The sequence below is a fragment of the Osmerus mordax genome, chromosome 7 (assembly GCF_038355195.1).
Source record: "Osmerus mordax isolate fOsmMor3 chromosome 7, fOsmMor3.pri, whole genome shotgun sequence".
NCBI lineage: Eukaryota > Metazoa > Chordata > Actinopteri > Osmeriformes > Osmeridae > Osmerus > Osmerus mordax.
The window spans coordinates 12,739,527-12,757,341 of record NC_090056.1 but is presented as its reverse complement, the minus strand read 5'-3'; the positions used below and the strand labels follow the sequence as shown (position 1 = coordinate 12,757,341).

At 49.0% G+C, this 17,815-nt stretch overlaps 1 protein-coding gene across 1 annotated transcript in view; it reads right to left on the bottom strand.

The window, feature by feature from the left end:
• camta1a (calmodulin binding transcription activator 1a) overlaps positions 1–17,815 on the bottom strand; it is a 219,065-nt gene that overhangs the window by 8,795 nt on the left and 192,455 nt on the right. The window contains exons 8-11 of the mRNA XM_067239907.1: positions 14,491–14,631; positions 11,685–13,987; positions 11,103–11,229; positions 9,987–10,121 (exon numbers count right to left, since the gene is read on the bottom strand). Coding sequence (XP_067096008.1) covers positions 9,987–10,121; positions 11,103–11,229; positions 11,685–13,987; positions 14,491–14,631 — 2,706 coding nt within the window. The remainder of the gene's footprint in view (positions 1–9,986; positions 10,122–11,102; positions 11,230–11,684; positions 13,988–14,490; positions 14,632–17,815) is intronic.

The window sequence follows — 17,815 nt, the reverse complement described above, 5'->3', positions numbered from 1 at the left end:
TAGAGGACTGCATTAGCATTCCTCATTTAGCTACTGTGAGGCCGTTTCTGTGGCAACCTGCTGCCGAGTGGTAACTAAGCGACAGGAGCATGCCTGTGTGTGTGCACTTCCCTCCCGCCGCATTGGCTGCTTGATGAATGGAAAGAGGTGGACCAGCGAAAAATGAAAATAAATAAATAGATATGATGTACATAACTCTCCATTACCATGCTGTACAAGAGTTAGGTATCCTCCCTGCTATCAGTGCTGATGCTGTAGATGAGGAACTAAAGGCTCTCTAAGTGGGAAGTCTTCTCAGCAGGACTCTGTGACATTTACTGTTGCACGGTGCGGTATCTTGGCAGTCATAGGTCCCTGCTCTCCAGAGAGCTCATGTCACAGTTGGGTTCACTGTTCGCCAATGTAAAAGAGGTCAGGTAATTGAAACTGAAACCACACTGTCAATGGCCAGGAAATCTATGCCATCACTGTCCACAAAAATAATAGACTTGTAAGGGAGCGTTTATCATACATTCCCAAACTCCTTCCAAGTATATTACCCCCTCTCGAGTGTGTCCCCTGCCGCCAGCCCTCTCTGTCAAACTAGAAACAGAGGCAGTCTTTGTCTGTTCTCTCTGCAGAGAACCATTCCACTCCTCCTCCCCAGCGGTCTCCATCTTCACCTCTACCTGCGGTGAGTCAGAGAGGGAGAGGTGATGTGGAGGGCTCCCGGGGTGCGTCAGCCTGAGCCGGAGGGGGGGTACTGTAGGTCACAGTCCTGCAGTCTGTCTAGGCACTGGGTTATGCTCCCTCAACATCTCTCACTTACTGACTGCTGGGGAAGGAGAGGGAGAGAGACACAGAGAGAGAGAGAGAGAGAGAAAGAGAGAGAGAGAGACAGAGAGAGAGAGAGAGAGAGAGAGAGAGAGAGAGAGAGAGAGAGAGAGAGAGAGAGAGAGAGAGAGAGAGAGAGAGAGAGAGAGAGAGAGAGAGAGAGAGAGAGAAGGAGGAGGAGAGACGGCGGGGGCAGCAGTACTTAGTGGCTGACATGTCTTTGTTCAGACCCAGTGCTGCAGTGTGCTGCAGTGCAGATGATGTCATTTCCACCTGCTGCCTTGCTTCTCTGAATGCGATGCACGTACACTGCAGAGGGAGGGGGAGGGGAGGGAGGGCCAGCCGAACTTGAGGGAGGGGACAAAGAGAGAGTGCAGCCAAACAGAACCACAACAACACTGTGACATCACCAAGGTCCTCCCACTCCTTCCTGAGTGTGTGTAGCGGCAGACATAGTCACACTCAATGAGGCAGTGACACCCACACACACGCGAACACACGCTTCTTTGAAAGGCAGCAAAAGACATGATCATACATGTAGCTTAACAACTAATTAATAACCACCTTGCTGCTACTTGAGACATGAAGATGAGCTGAGAATCAATTACATGTTGGTTCCTGTCTAGTCTATTTATAACTTGGTAAATACAGACCAACAACTTTCCTGAAAGGCACAAATGTAAAAAATTATAATAATTTAACCCTTGTGCTGCCTTCGGGTCACATGACCCAAAGGTTCATAACGAACCATCGTTGCATTTACCAAATTTTACCTATTACAAAAACAAATAAAAAGATTTTTCTTTTAACCTTCGCAATGTGGGGGGTCTGAGACAGCCCAACGGTTAAAAGAAAATGCTTCACTTTGTTTTTGTATGCGTTAAAGTTGTCGCAATACGATGGTGGGTCACAATGACTGATGGGTCAGAATGACCCGAAGATAACACAAGGGTTAAAATGAAATTCAGCACTATTTTAAGTCATTCTGACAGGAAAATTGCATAAAAGCAAACGATCAGTGTTGAGGAACCCTGTTTTACATAACCAGCTATGACCTACATATTCCATGTATTCTGTCACATGGAACACGCCCATGGAAATGTAATTCAAATTCTATTCTTGCTCATATGCCAGCCTTCCACCATAAGGAGCTTGGGAGGTGTGTGTAACATGCGTTACTGAGGGAGGAGAGTGAAGTATTTACTGTATCTCACGCACACTGCAGAGTAAGAAGCATGTGTATGATGAGCAGGAACCTCCATAATCAAGCTCTCAACGGTGAGCCTACTGAGCCAGCTCAAGCCAGTGGCACCACAACTTGGGTATCAGGAGCAGGTTCAGCCTGTCAGACTTGCTCCAGCCGTGGCTTCTCTGTGGTCGTGACTCACTGGGGTCTGGACGAGTCACAGTCCATGGTGATGGGTCTGGAGTCGGGGGCCCGAAGTGCCACCGTCGGGCCCCGTATGATCTGTCAGGTCTACGTGTCATCTCTACGTGTCAACTCTTCGGAAAGAAGTCTCCTCCAACTGCTCTCGCTTGTGAACCAGAGAGAAACCCGACAGACAGCCGTCACTCTGCTGCTGCTTGTCTACAGCCTGCTGGAGTCGTGAATACAGAGACTGCGCACAACTTTGTGTTTGTTGGTTGCTTTCAACACACAGTACTAAATAGAGCAGGGGTGGTTGGTGTGAGGAGCCAGCGACGGCGTTAGAGACGGGTCAGTGAGCAGTGAAGGACAGCTCTCTGTCCTCGCTGAAAGGAGAGACGACAGGGAAAGAGCTATTTCACCACAGACCAACACTACTTTGCTATAGCTATGGGGGTGGTGACTTGCACACACACACTTGCACACACACCCCTATTTCATATTCAACCTTTCTAAATACATTAGGCAACTGCGATGGAGTCGACCAGGTATTACAAGTAGCTTATCAAGCACTTACTTGCAGTTAATTAGCTTTCTATTTATGATGTAGTAGTATTGAGTACAGGCATACGAAAGGCCACCAGAGACCAGTTAATCATTCATGATGAATATTCTACTCCCTTATCTACGGCTCTACCACAATATGCTATTGGACTTCTGATGTCCTCAAGTCTCTCCATGTTCTCCCTAATGGATGATATAAAGCTAAGCTTTGCTTGGCCTATTATGTTGTACAGTGTCTACTCACAGTGGTGCATCAAGCCGGAGCATTATGGACCCAGACCACTCATGACAGGATATGAAGAGGGTGCTTGGGTAACAATTTATGCCATGTCAGAAGTAGAATAACAGGGGGCTGTGACATTTCATACCCAGACACTTTCTATGTTCTCGGAAAATACAAGTTTAGCCCTCTAAATATTGGACTTAAACCGCTCACTGTTCAAATGTAATCCTATTGCACATATTTGAACCCCACAGTATTTCCCAGAGGAGAAGTGACCACCTTTAATCTTCAGTTGTGAACCTGTGGTTCTGTTCCTGCCAGTCCCCCTCAGAGCTGGACCTCATTATCTTCACACAGCTCGCAAACCCCCACATTTACTAGTGAGACTGCGTTCCTTCCTCCCTCTGTGTGTGTGTGCCTGACTGACAGGAGCTGGTGTTTGTGGCCATGCAGAGGAACAGGCTAAGCCATCTGGCAGCAGTTCTCACAGCTGGGACCCGTAGCAGTCTGGTAATCAAAGGCCAAGTTTCCAATGGCATAATGACCAGCTTGGTTTGTCTTTCTACTACTTTCCTTGCTGATCCCTAGATCCACATTAGGGTTGTAAGAGGACTGTTATCAATGCAGAATAGTCTATCCTAAAATTGTATATGTCCCTAAAAGGGAAAACAACTCTGCATATAATTCAGTGATATTTCCTGTAGCACAGAGACTGGCCGTTTATTGATGTGGTTGCTTGAAATAATTGCATTGGAAAATGCATCACCATATGATCAGTATGTACTCATGTCTGTGTGAGTGGATAATCTCAACACAGCTTCAGTTCAAACAAATACCTTTGCTAGACTGTACTATAAAACATAAAAGAACCGATGAATACTAATAAAAAACAAGGCAACATAAGTCAGAGCTTCCCAGTGTAGGTTTCCAGTGAGATGTTTTACTACAGCAACAGGTGCTTCTAAATGAGACAGTTGAAAGTTTCCAGTTCTGCATAAAGATCCCAAATCAACAACCCCCTCTGTTAGTATTTACACTGTAGAGGCTGATCGAAAGCTCACCTGGACTGGGCCTAACAGCAGCCCATCCTGGCAAGGTCATAAACAGGCCAGCCAAGGAAGTGCACCTGTGACCTACTGGCAACTATCCAGCTTTCCAGAGATCTCTTTCAATTGTGGATTACTGCTAAGGAGTCAGCAGGAGACAACACCATGCCTGTCTCTCCCTGCCATGACATGGTGCTTACCTTCAGCATAGAACATCCCTCCATTGGAAAATGGGCCAGTTGGATTTGAGATGTTCTCAACTGATAAATAGATTGGCTCATTAACTTCCTACCGAGCTTGAGAACTGCTGTGTGAATCTAGCTTCAGGCATTTGGGTGGATGCAAGTATCAGGGAGATGAGTGGAGATCATTCAGACGATTTATCTATCTGATGAATCACAGAGGGGCTGCAGGGAGAGGATCTTGTCTAAGCTCTCCATTAAAAGAACAACAACACCATTTGAATAAACATGTACATAGGACTGTATGTCCAACAGGCATGACACTGTTACCATAAATATGACCCCTGGCATGAACAAATAAGAAATCACGGATACTTTAGCCTTCACCATGTTCCTCTTAATACAATACAGTAAATATGTTATCTTGAAAACTGTATTACCAAAGTTAAAGTGAAAGATTCCCTTCATTAGTTCACAAAAGTTTTCAGAAATGTTGAAACTTCCATACAAGAACTGTAAAGTTGATTATGTCTGAAGTCTTGAACTGGGTCATCCTAAATTGCCTGTAAAGCTTAAGGGGAGGAATGGAGAGAAGCCACAAATTAGCCATTTCCACTAAAGAGCCATTTCCTCCTTCAGTAGATTCCCCATCTCTATACTCTGCCCTGGGGTAGGCCATCATTCTCAGGTAAACATTTCCACTCCACTGGATTGGCCCACTCTCAACCCATCTAGATGTATAATACACTGTAGCACTAGCCCTTTGAATGACCATGAGCTTACATATGGAGTACACTTAACAAATCACCTCCTCAAGTCTCCGCTGTGTTCAGTGGAGCAAGTAAAGTATTGCATATAATGCAAAGCTGTGCTTTGGTTAAACTGCAAATAATATAATGGAATATTGTAGATATAGAGTAACAGGAGAGAGACAGAGAGAGAGAGAGAGAGAGAGAGAGAGAGAGAGAGAGAGAGAGAGAGAGAGAGAGAGAGAGAGAGAGAGAGAGAGAGAGACAGATTCAGTTAACACTGGCTCTATGCAAGTATCATCATAGAAGTCTCAATAGTGAATTTGTTTTGTCATCTGACCTCAGTCGGGTATAGAAAGAAGAACGGTTCTGTAAGGTGTTTCAGTTATGTGTAGCTAGCTATGTAAGCTACAAATGTAAGCTACTATGGCATGTTCAGAAGCAACAGGTAGAGAACTAGATTTTGCGGTAATGGGATATTTCGTTTAGCGATGTTGTTAATCAATAGAATAGTAGCAAGTTACCTCTCGTGACCGGCCGAAAAGTGACAATGTGACTTGTCGACTTCGAGAGCTAGCGCTCATGTTACTGCTCATGTGGTGCTGAAAACAAGCGCGCTACAGTCGGCTAATTTTGAATGTGTTCCATTTCTCAACAGACCTTACCTTACATATTTTCAACTCTTTCAATGAAAACCTCTCACACGTGCAGCTACAATTTAGTTATGAGAACAACCCAGGAGACAAAGGTGCTGTCAATGACAACGGCAACACGAACAAGAAATGTAATTTAAATCAATACTATGAAAACAACATGATGCGACACCCCTTGCCCAGTCAGTCTATTATAATGCTTTAGACTTTTAAGACAAGAGATCAACAGCGAGAATAGACAGGAAATGGTGATGTGTTAACTTGCAGGAGTGCAAAAAAAATTCTGCGAGCTATACCTAATTACAATTGCCCAAAAAAGCTTGTTTCTTCAATTTTATAAGTTAACAAACAGGGATGATTGAGAGAAGAATGAACGCTGAAAGTCATGGCAGCTTACACGTGAAAGCATCACTTCTACCTGCAGAGGAATCACACTGAGTCGGCATTGTAGCTAAAGTATAAATGCACATGCTGTTTCGCAAGCTCTATGAGTAAGGACATTTACGCTGCATAATAGTTGTGGCTTTGTGAGTCCCATTTCTCAAATAGAAGGCTGTGGAAGCCTGTTGTGTCCTACAACCTAAGTCTTTGACAGGGCAGCAAGATCATGGGACAGTTTGGATCAACAAATTATACAATATTGAAATGTTGTCTATTACTGATCGATTAGAGATGCTACAGGCCTTGAAGTTAGAGTTTGCTACCACGCCAACTCTAAAGCCTACACAAAATAAATATGGACAGAACATTTAAAAATCAAGTCAGACACAGCTGAATAGGCTACAATAGCACTCATTGACAGCACATCACATAGTAAACTATTCTGTCTAAAGCCTTGGAAAGCTAAGAGTATTTAACTTAACTTTTACTGAGACACACATAACACAGAGATACAGATTAAAAAAACACCCACGCAAAGATTTAGCTTAACACATCCAACCTTCTACTTCAGTTTCCATTGGAGTCCCAGTGAAAGCAACTGTTTCTCTTGTCTCTAGGAAAAGATGTAATTCACTGGCATTGTGACCAAAGTCCAAACATGCTGCATTTCACTCATATGCACAGTTTTCCAGTTCTTGAGAGTGAATGGTTTTGTGAAACAAACGGTTATCCTTGGTGTGGAATGTCCATACAGCACTCATCAACAATGGAACAAAGTAGAAGAGCGACGTGAGGGAAGAGAGAGATAAAGACCGCTCACTACTCTTCCTATCATAGCCCCCTCCCCTTCACTTCTTTATCCTACCCCCTCCTTCCCCTCCTGCGCTGCTCAACAGTCCCCCACTAGCCTGCAGTAAAATAAAAAGATCGGTGCTAGTAGTCGTCGTGCGCACGTGCCGCAGGTAAACAGACGCCCTAGTTTCCCCTCCAGCAGTCTTGCTTTTAAAAGCTCGCGCCCCATTGGCGTTCTCATTACTATTAATAATTTGCGCTTTAATTTCTAAATTCCATTTGCTCACCAACATCGAGCTCAGGTGGGAATAACTATTTTGTGCAAATGTGGGATTTCACAATAATGGAAAAATACTCGACGCATACTGATGTTTACACCGGCTCATTGTGCTTGAAAGTGAGTATGCCAGCTGTCCATGGAGTCTTAGTAGGCTAAATGATGACTCCTGTGTATGAAAACTATGCAAGTAATTATTTTACAAATAATTTCCCTGTCCGAGCTAGTTGATCTTTTTTTTTAATGATCAAAACACGCCCACCGTCACACTGCATTGTAACGTCTTCAGTTTTGTCACGCTGGTAGCTACTGTAGCTACTGGAAGCTACGACAGACCAACATTCATGACGAAGAGAGCTGGGTTGCTCTGGTTTATCTGTTGGGGGCACGAGAACCCAACCTCTCTCTGCGTAATAAGAGACCACCGGGTCCGAGGACAGTTCGATAGCATTAGCTCTCTGTCTTTTCTGTCCTGCCCATGGCTCCGTACCTGCAGTGCTGCAGAGGAAAGGCGCCCTTCCCCCACTCTGCATTATGACAAATCAAGGCAGGCGGGCAGCTGTGCCATTAGCACATCATAGCACAGTCCTAGAATGAACGGCTGGGAGAGCGAAACCATTTAAGCAGTGGTACAGCACTGCAGCTTTATACAGAATCACGTTACTAAAGTGCTATAGCATGTGGTCAGTTTATGTGCGAATTACACGCACGGATTGATGGCATAAGGTTTTAACTGGCACGTGCAGAATTGTAGTCATGCCTGCTGGCAGTTTGTCTTGTTAGCTGTCTCAAGCCCACGGTGGCCATTCGTTTATGAGATCGGTTGTTACATGCCAGTAGTCTTGACACATGCTTCGTTTTAGTCAATACGTCGGAATCTACATGCGTTTAGGTAGAAAGACTTGCTTAGTCTGAGCAGTTTTCACAAAGCGAGCGTTAATATCGCTGTCCAGTGTACTGTGGTGCTGAAAACTGCTCGATCTCCTTAACCAAAACAGGTCCCTTAAATTTGAAGTGTCAAGGCGACAATAACTTATTCCAACTATCAACTAGATGTTTCATAATGTTCAATAATATATTCCTATAGTCGACATATACTTATCTGGCACTATAAATGAATATAAAAAATCTATGCACAGTCCAGATATTTGAGTGATCTAAAAGACTACATCTATTGTACAATCACTGTCCTCCAGTGACATGGTATCTAAAAATTCTCCCAGACTTGCCACTCAGAATATATAGTTACACAATCAAATATCAAAGTGATGTTTTCTTTGCATTTTATATATATATATTATTCGTGTGTGTCTTATATGTGGGTCAGATGGCTGAGCGGTTAGGGAGTCGGGCTATTAATCAAATGGTTGTTGGTTCGATTCCCGGCCGTGCAAAATGACGTTGTGTCCTTGGGCAAGGCACTTAACCCTACTTGCCTCGGGGAGAATGTCCCTGTACTTACTGTAAGTCGCTCTGGTTAAGAGCGTCTGCTAAATGACAAAATGTAAATGTATATATTTTCAAATGTCTCTTGACCTGATTAAAAATATGTGAGTCAAGATTATTTAAAAAACATATTTAATTTACACACTTATTATTAGAGACTGAGACCGGTAAGCATCTCAGCACCTAGTAGGAGTGCTGTCCTATTATCCAGGTAAACAGGCTGAGGCATGGACCCCTGTTTTACCTATTTGGTCAGCTATCCCAGTCCTCTATGCATCTGTCTGCAGACTAAATCCCAAGCCTTTGTACACTCCCTATCTCCTAGAGCCACAACGAAAGAGAAAAGGCTCAGTAAATGAACACTTCTGTATAAAAACTGACTATATCGATAATACCACAGACCACAGCAGTGGAGAGAGGCAAATAGGGAGTGGGGGATATGTTAAGGTAAGGCAATAGGCTGACATTCCTCCTCTGCTTTGTGGAAGGAGAGTGTGAGCCAGCCCCTCCTAACTAGCTTCTATGAATGGGCTGGCGGGGCGAAGAGAGAGGCAGCACGGCAGAGCAGAGTATGAATGGCGGAGGGATCTACTGCCAGGTCCGGCTCTGCCAGGTCCGGCTCTGCCAGGTCCGGCTCTGCCTGGGTGCCGGCGGCGCCTGCTTCTCTCTCCCACTCCCTCCAGGGCCGTCTGCAATGCAGCTGTCCCGTCAGCCCACACCACACCTCCCCTCGCCACTGGCCTACTTTATTCTGTCAATGCTCGCACACTGCAGCAACGGTCCCTTAACTCCACATGCGCGTGCACAACACACACACACACACACATTTATAGTACTGGCACACGTGACAGATTACAAAAACAAAGAGATAGGCACCCATCTTCCCCCTTATGAATGTCGATGCCAATATTTCACTAGGATCCACAGCAATTCAATGTCCATATTTCCTTGGATTTGGATGGCTCCCTTCATCTGGATGTCCTTAGCAGCTGTGGAACACTGTCATAGTCTCCTACTAACCCCCACGGTCAATACCTAAGAGCATGCAATGCTCAGTAGAACTGTATGCCATTTCTCTCTCCTTTCTCTCTTTCTTTCTTTTTGACTTTCACTGTCTAATGCAGTATGAGCTAAAAGCTCTGAATCAAGATGATTCACTCCAGTTATTGATCCAAACGTGTCTGAATCAGATCCCTTTTCGACACGGCTGTATCCTGAGGAGATATATACTGGAGGACACAGCGTAGACCCTGGGGCTCTGCAAGGACCTGAGATCAAACTGAAACTACTACTGGTTCATCCCCATGAGATGAGCATCAGTCATGTCAGAGGTCCTCTGGTCTCTTTCGTGGCGACACAAACACTCTCCCAACCAGCCACAGGGGCGAGAGCAATGAAGAGAGAGAGAGGAAGAGAGAGACAGAGACCAACACAGGCATCAACAGACAAACAGGGAGAGAGAGGTAGAGAGAAAGAGGAGAAAGGTAGCCGTACCGTCCAGTGAAAGCCAGTCGTGTTGGGATGAGGGTAGTGAGGGCAGGGCACGGGCCTTGTATTCAAACACCACAGAGTTGGAGATGATCTGGCTACTGGCTGCAACCTGCAGTGTCACCAGCCCTGTGTCATGAGCTGTGGAGGAGAAGACACGCAGTCACACCACAGGCAGCATCACTGCATGCACTCATCATCATCATAAGCTTTATTGCGGACACTTACTAGGTCCATATATTAAAAGACAACATACGACATCAAATCACAAAGTACATCATTTTCTGAGGAGGCTCAGACACCAGTGAGTCCACATATTAGAAAAGTATCGTACTGAACTTAGTGCCGGATTGGTCAGTACCAGGATGATACTGTTCATAGAGGTTGTAAGTCTGAACATGCAGCTGAACATGAGTCTGCACAGCACTGCAGGGCAGGTGGACACATCCGCACTAACAAACATTTGGCTTGCACTGCTCCATCGCGGTATCCTTAGCAGCATCCGCGAGCCATCATTATAGGCAACATTCAGTCTGTGCATACTACTCTTTTTGTAGTGCCTCCACTAGTGGGCAGTATACATGGGGGTACAGTATGCGTTGAAAAGTTTGGTCTTAACGGGTGGTGAGCATGCACCAAACTTTCGGATCAGCATATTAGCTTGTCCATAGAGCATTCGACACTGTCTATTAATGTCTCTGTCATCAGACAGGTCAGCACAGATGTAATGTCCCAGATATTTACATTCGTCAATAACATTCAGTTTGTTTCCAGAAATAATTATACAGAAATACTGTATAGATGTGGGAGCCGATCCAGTCCCTAACTAAACTACTCCCTTTAACCCTCACAATACTCTCCCATGTTTATCACCTCTGTCTGGGCATAGTGCTGTGTTTGCCAGATCGGGACTCTAAACAAGCTGATGGGTTGTGCATACATTCGTATTAAACCTCTGTGTGCATGGATTTGATGTAGAATGCATTGTACATATGAGAATTACAGCATACAGTGTCAAATGATACTTCTACCTGACGTTTGGAACGCATGTTCTGAATCTCAGAAGAAACTGTGAGACAGCTAGTGGGCCAGCAGCACTGTCCTGCTAAGAGCCTGTCTCACCTGGGCAGTAGCAGCGCAGCACCCCAGGCTGGATGAGAGAGGCAGGGACAGAGATCTGGTCAAACAGGCAGCTGTAGTTAGAACTGGCCTCCTGCCACGGGCCAGTGATGAGCACCTTAACCCCACCCTGGAACGCAAAACAAACACATACAAAGTCACGTCTCTAGGGAGAGCCTGATTGAATCTTCATTTATACTGTTTGATTTCTCCTGATTGTTTAACATCTTGCTGTCATCTAGCGGTGCCTAGTGGTAATTACAATAACAGGCAATCATGTTTCTCATTGGTCTAGCCAGGGCTGCCATCTGGTGGTTGGTAAGTGATACAGCCCCAAGAGCAGTAACCTCTTAAACTGTGTATGGTGGTACGGGTGTAGGTAATCTAATTCTTGAGCTGCCCTCAAGTGGCTAGTTGATGCAATTACAATGAGACAAAAGTGATTTCGATTTATACCCAGTATATAAAGAAACACACAAAAAAGCTTTTTTGTGTGCAATGTATAAGAAATATACCGTGAGTGTGAAATACACAAAACAATCCACAACTGCAACAATCTATCTAAATATCAGTGTATAAGTTCACCTCAGGGTAGGACCATTCAGGGGAGTAGTCTGTGACCATGAAGAGCCTGCCTGTGGCCTGTAGCATGCCCAGAGCTCCCTGGGCCACGGCTGCAGAAACCACCTCCGCCACATGCATGTAGGCCAGGGAGCCTTGCTCTCCACCGGCCCCTCCAGCCCCTCCACCCATGGACTGGGGGCTGCAGCAGGGCTGCAGACAGAGCTCTGAGGGACTATACCCGGCCCCCCGGGGCCCCCCATCCTCCTGGCCCTGCTGGGGGGCACCGCTAGCTGCAGCCTGCCCGTCAGAGCCGTGTGATGCCACCAGCTGGTGGGCGTAGAGGGCTCCGCCTGCCGCCATGCTGGCACCACTGCCATCCACAGAGATGAAGTCGTTGATGAGGTCAGAGAACTGGTTTCCAAAGGAGATGTCAAAGTGGTCCAGGCTGATCTCCATGCCTCCCCCTCCGGCCCCGCCGTTGTTGCCCGGCCCAGCCAGGCCCTGGTGGGCTCCCACGGTATTGTAGAGGCCCTGCACCATGCCTGGCCCCTGCAGGAGGGGCTGCAGCTGTTGCTGTGAGCGCCCAGAGCCATCGTTGCCGCCGTTTCCATTGCGTAGGGACACTCCTTCCCCTCCTCCTCCCCCTCCTCCCCCGCCGTCAGAGGCCTGCTGAAGGTAGTGCTCCGTCCCCCCTCCCTCTCCGTTGCCCCCGCCACAGGCCTGCATGTGATCGCCAGGCTTGAGTAGACCATCCGCCCCGTTCTCATTGACCCCAGCCTGGCCTGAGCCCACGCTGCCTGGCTGCTCCAGACCCACCACCTCCTCATGCTCCGGCCCCAGACCAGGGAAGCCCCCCTGGTACTGCAGCAGCTGGAGAGAGCCAGCCTGCCCGGGCCCCTCTGTGGGAGAGCCCCCATTACAGTTGGCCCTGTGCTGGCCCTGGTGGCTCTGGTGGTGGTGGTGGAGGTGCCCATTGCTGCCAGGGGAGTCAGTCTTTACCACCTGCAGACCCAGGTAGGCTCCAGAATCGTGGGAGTTGTGCTCCATCATGTGGGTCTTCTGGCCCAGGCCGGGCCTCCCTTGCTGGGCCTGGCCGGCCTGAGAGGTGTCCTGGAGGAAGAAGCTGGGTGAGCGGCTCTGGTGGCTCAGGTGAGGGCTGGACATGGCCTGACCGTAGGCCACAGAGGCAGCACTGGCCGAGTAGTCCTGCTTGGCATCGATGGCACTGAAGTCCATCTGCTCCAGGGTGGTGCTGGGGCTCAGGCCTCCTCCAGAGGGCAGCAGGGAGCCTGCAGGGGTCAGGGAGAGGGAGCCCTGTGCTGGGCCAGCCCCGGAGGACACAGACACTCCACCTCCACAGCTCACCACCGCCCCAACCTGGTAGCCGCTCTCCTTGGCCAGCTGCTGCTCAAAGGACGTGTCCTCCGTCTTGATGTTCTTCACCAGGGCGGAGTTGAAGCCGTAGCTGTTGTCAGACATGGGCGGCGAGCGGAGGCTGCCGTTGGTGCTGCCGCCTCCCCCGGAGCAAGAGGAGGCCGACGAGGAGCCGCCCTCGCTCTTCATCCCGCTGCCCCCGTAGGTTTGGCCCTGCTTGGGGTTGTTCAGGAAGCAGTCAGGGTCAAAGTTCATGCTGGTCTCGGGGATCTTGATGGCTCCAGAGTCCAGGCTGCTGGAGAGGACCAGCTCCTCGGACACCCCGGCCGCAGACAGCATGGCCAGGCCATCGGCTCCCCCCGCAGCCCCGGCGTCCCCGGCCCCTCCGCCAGGGAAGGCAAACTTGTGGCTGTCGGAGGTGACAGACAGCACCATGCCCTGGGAGGCTGCATCAGGGCCCATGAGGTGGGCGTTGGGACCCGCGGTGGGAGACATGCTGTAGACGGGGTCTCCGGTCACCTCCGACATGAAGACGCTCTGGGACAGGCTGGACATGACGGAGGCCACGTGGCCCATGCCGGTCACCACGGGGCTGTCGGCCATGTCTGGGTCGCTGTTCAGCCCGCTGCTGATGGAGACCGGGGAGTTCTGCGTGGTGTCGGGCACCTCCACCTGGTTGGTGGAGGAGACCTCGGTGCTGTTCTGGTGGAGCAGCACGGGCTTGTGGACCTTGCCGTTGCGTTTCTCCCGGGCGCTGCCCCCTCCCGCTCCTCCTCCCCCAGAGCTCTTGCCCCCTCCATGGCTGCTGTGCTCCGTCTTGCCCTCCGACACGTCGTTGTTCTGGACCTCGGAGTGGTTGCTGCCGTAGCCCCCGGAGCGGGGGTCCACCTTGGGGGAGATGATGCGGTGTTTGGCGCTGTTGCACTTGTGATGCACGCTGCTCCCTGCGCCTGCATGGTGGCAGAGAGAAAGGGAGGGGTTTCATGGTTCATTTCAGGCAGCCTTAAACTCAATTTAGTATAAATCTGTTGAGAATTGGAAATGGCATTGTCACCACAGCTAATTAGACATGCACATATACTTGAGAAGAGCCCTACATCCTCATGGGAGACCATCAGTGAGTATACAGTTAGGGTAGTTTGCTAATTCTGATGACTCTTCAATGTGCTGAGGCAGTTGGATTTATATTCGTAATCATTCGGTTTGAACCGTCAACATTTAACAGCTGCATCAAGTTAACTCTGAAGCTGTCCACACTCCCTCTGAGTTTGACACAGTGGAATGATCTCGTCCATACACACACTGTCCCTAGTTTGTCTCCGTTTGGCTCCCAGTGCCCGCCTGTCTCCCTGCCTCCCTGTTCCCCAGGCTGTCTCCTCATTCGTCTGTCTGTCTCTCTGTGGCCCTGTCTGTCCCTCTGTCTGCCCCCCTGTGCCCCTCCCCTAACCCTTACCCAGGGTGCCTGTGCAGAGGCAGTTGTGAGTCCGGGGAGGTGGCTTGGTTTGGTGGCTGTCCAGAATCTGCTGCACCAGCTGCTCCACTGAGAAGCCAGAGCTGCTGTTCCCGTTGCTGCAAGTCCACTTGATGCCATGAACTGCCGGGAGAGAGGAGGAGACAGAGACGTCAGCCGGCCCAACAGACCACCAGCCACGCCAGCCCCTGCTCCACCCACTGTGTCCCTGCTGATCCCTACCTCTCAGCACACACTGGATTCTGCTGAGCCACCCAGCCCAGCCACTCGCCTACACAACTACCCTGCTCCGGCCTCTCCTGCCAGTCTGCATTCAGCTCCGTGTACTCCATTATTCTCAATAACTTGTATTACCTTTCAAGCTCGGTCTACTGTTTACTTGCACTCCCTAAAGCTGACAAACACCGAGGCCAGAGTGATTCTGTCTCTCTCTCTTTTGCTCTCTCTTTCTCTCCGTCGCTCTTACTCTCCCTGCATCCCGCCAAGTCCTCAATTCATTGCTCTCATTGACGCTTCCCTTCCTCTGTCAATGTGTTTCCTGCTGCCCTCCCTCTGTGCCTGTTTATGAAGGTTACCCTGCCTCTGCTGTTCCGGGGGGGATCAGTGGAGGGGAACCCAGCCTAACCTCTCTGCCGGTAGAGAAAAGAGCCATTCTTCTGTACCACACCCCATCCCGCCACAGTCACACCTCAGCGGTTCCTTCTAATACCTCTGTCACCTCTGGGGGCTCTGCTCTCCAGGAGGCTGCCTCTGGTGCTAACGCCTGGAGGGGCAGACGTCACCGCTGCAGGCACAGCCAGCCGCTCAACCCAACTACACAGATATGCTAATACCGTACGTCTGATGTGGAACATATTTACAGAGTATCAAACAAAATCAAGGCAGCTCTAATATGGGCTCCCCACGCATCGCTAGCTCCATTAGCTACATAGGCGGATGAGGGAGGAGAAGCATGGGCATAAACAGCAGAGCGAGAGAGTACGGCGTGTGTGTGTGTGTGTGTGTGAGTGAGAGAGAATGTGTGTGTGTGTGAGAGCGAGAGTCTCTGTGAGCGTGTGTGTTAGGAGAGAGAGTTTGTGTCTCCGTGCGTTTGTGTGTATGTGCGCGAATGTGTGTGTACCCGCTGTGTATGCAAAAGACAGAATTTTAGAGTTTCAGCTCAGGAGCAAAATGAAATCATAGCGACAGATGGAGCTAGTGGAAGATAATCTGGGTGATTGGGATGTGGGTTTGCCTCCATAAGCGGTGGGATCACTAGCAGATTACCAGCTTATCACCAGCAGATGTCAGCAGAGCAGATGTAATGCAGTCAACAGCATAGAGCAGTCTGCTCAGCTGAGCACTCAGCAACGCAGCCATACACCCACCGAGACCAGCCTCGACGCGACACCCTACCACTACATAACTCTGCAAACCTCCAACCAAATGAAGATTCGATTGAACACAACAACATCATACAGTTGTAAGAGACAAACACATCTCTTCTGTTTGCATGTGCATTCTTGCCTGCTCTGACGGGTTGTTACGTTTTGCAGTGTATGTCCTCCAGCCCACGACGTATCTAAACAGGAACGAACATTTGCTGAGAGATGATGCGGAGGGTGTTAGTCATACGGAGACTAAGAGAGCTGTTGTCACGCGAGGTGTCCTGGTGTGAACTTCCCTCCGTGACGACCTCAGCAGGGTGACAGGAGGAGTGCCTCTGTGCCCCGCTCTGACTCACAGCCTGACAGAGCCGGAGTGACAGGCCAACGCTACCGCTTACATCTACCATGTAGCTCCGCTCCCTTTGTCTAAACAACAACGCCTCATGCCAGCCTTGTCACAGCCTCGTCACTAATGGCTGCCTGGTGTCACCCCTGGAAGCCTGGCTGGGTGACGTGGTCAAGTATTGCATTGTCTGTCTGCCCGCCTGCCTGGCCGTCTTCTCTCCTCACTCAGGGTCATGTTGTCAAGCAGGGATGACAGACGTGCCACAGGGCTCTGTTGCTGTCATACAGTACCAACCAGCCAACCAGCCAGCCAGCCAACCAGCCAGCCAGCCAGTCTGACAGGAATTTCAGTCCGGGCTTTCTTCTGAGCGGGCTTATTTTGGTCTTCTTATGAACGCCACTGGGTGCCACACACATCACATCCCATCATCTCAGAACCACTGGGCACAGGAGGGAGAGTGCTGTGCTGCTCCGTAGCTGGGCCCCTTGCCCTGCTGTCTACATCTGCCCTGACCTGGCCAACCCTGGCACTCCTAGTCTGGCTGTCTGGCTGTCTGGGAGCTGGTTGATGGTGTGTTTGTAGGGGGAAGTCATGTGTTTGAATGCGGCTGAGGGCATGGCTGGGGCAGCTGCGTGTCTCTAACAGTAGTCCAGCAGTGAGTCAAACTGCCCGGCTGGTCTGCTGCATCATGGCGTGACTGAACAGAGCTGACTGGCTTTGACCCTGACCGCCCAACAACTCACATGTTTCTCTCATAAACCAGCCCTCGAGGCTTGGGTGGGCACCAGGTCAACAAGGCCAGCTTTGTTATGCATTTCTCATGCATTTGTTTGATTAAGTGTGTATATGTTTGGTTGTGTGAGTGTATGTGTGTGAGAGAGAGAGAGAGAAAGAGAGAGAGAGAGAGAGAGAGAGAGAGAGAGAGAGATGTGTGTGTAATTGTGTTGGGAGGAGCAGCAAAAATAACCTTTGCTGAACCATGAAATCTACAATTTTGCTTAGATTTTTGTGTGTCATTAGGCACATCAAATAATTTGTCCTGTGAAATATCCCACAGAGTGGACGGAAAAGTGAAGGAGGAAGTGGAAGTAAGGGCAGATATCTTTGCAAAAGTTCATACAATAACATAACCAACTTTATTGAGTTACTCCTCTGAAATCTGAAGCCTTTTCTTTGGCAAGGAGTCTTGGCTAGTGAGCCTGGGCCACATTAAAGGCCGTCTCAGACCCAGCTGAAGCAAGGCTTCACATGAAACCTACATTCTCCTATCTCCAGTCTCCGTCCAGTGTTGCCCCAGCCAGCTCAGTATGCGGCTGACTAACAATCTGCAGGTAGGAGAGGAGCGAGCAGGGAATACACCCTGCTCGTCTCTCTATATCACCCTGCTCAGGGCTAATAGAACGGCTTTACGATCAGGAGGAGATCCATGGCGCTGTGGACGCACTCAATCCCCTCCCGCGTATTGCAGACGCACATCGGATGAAGAATGAGCCCTGCTTGCGTAGGATATGGGTCACTCTGGGGAAAAAGTACAGTTGGTAAAGGGCTGATGCATAATTCAGAGCAGAATAATGCATGGATAACATAACATGGA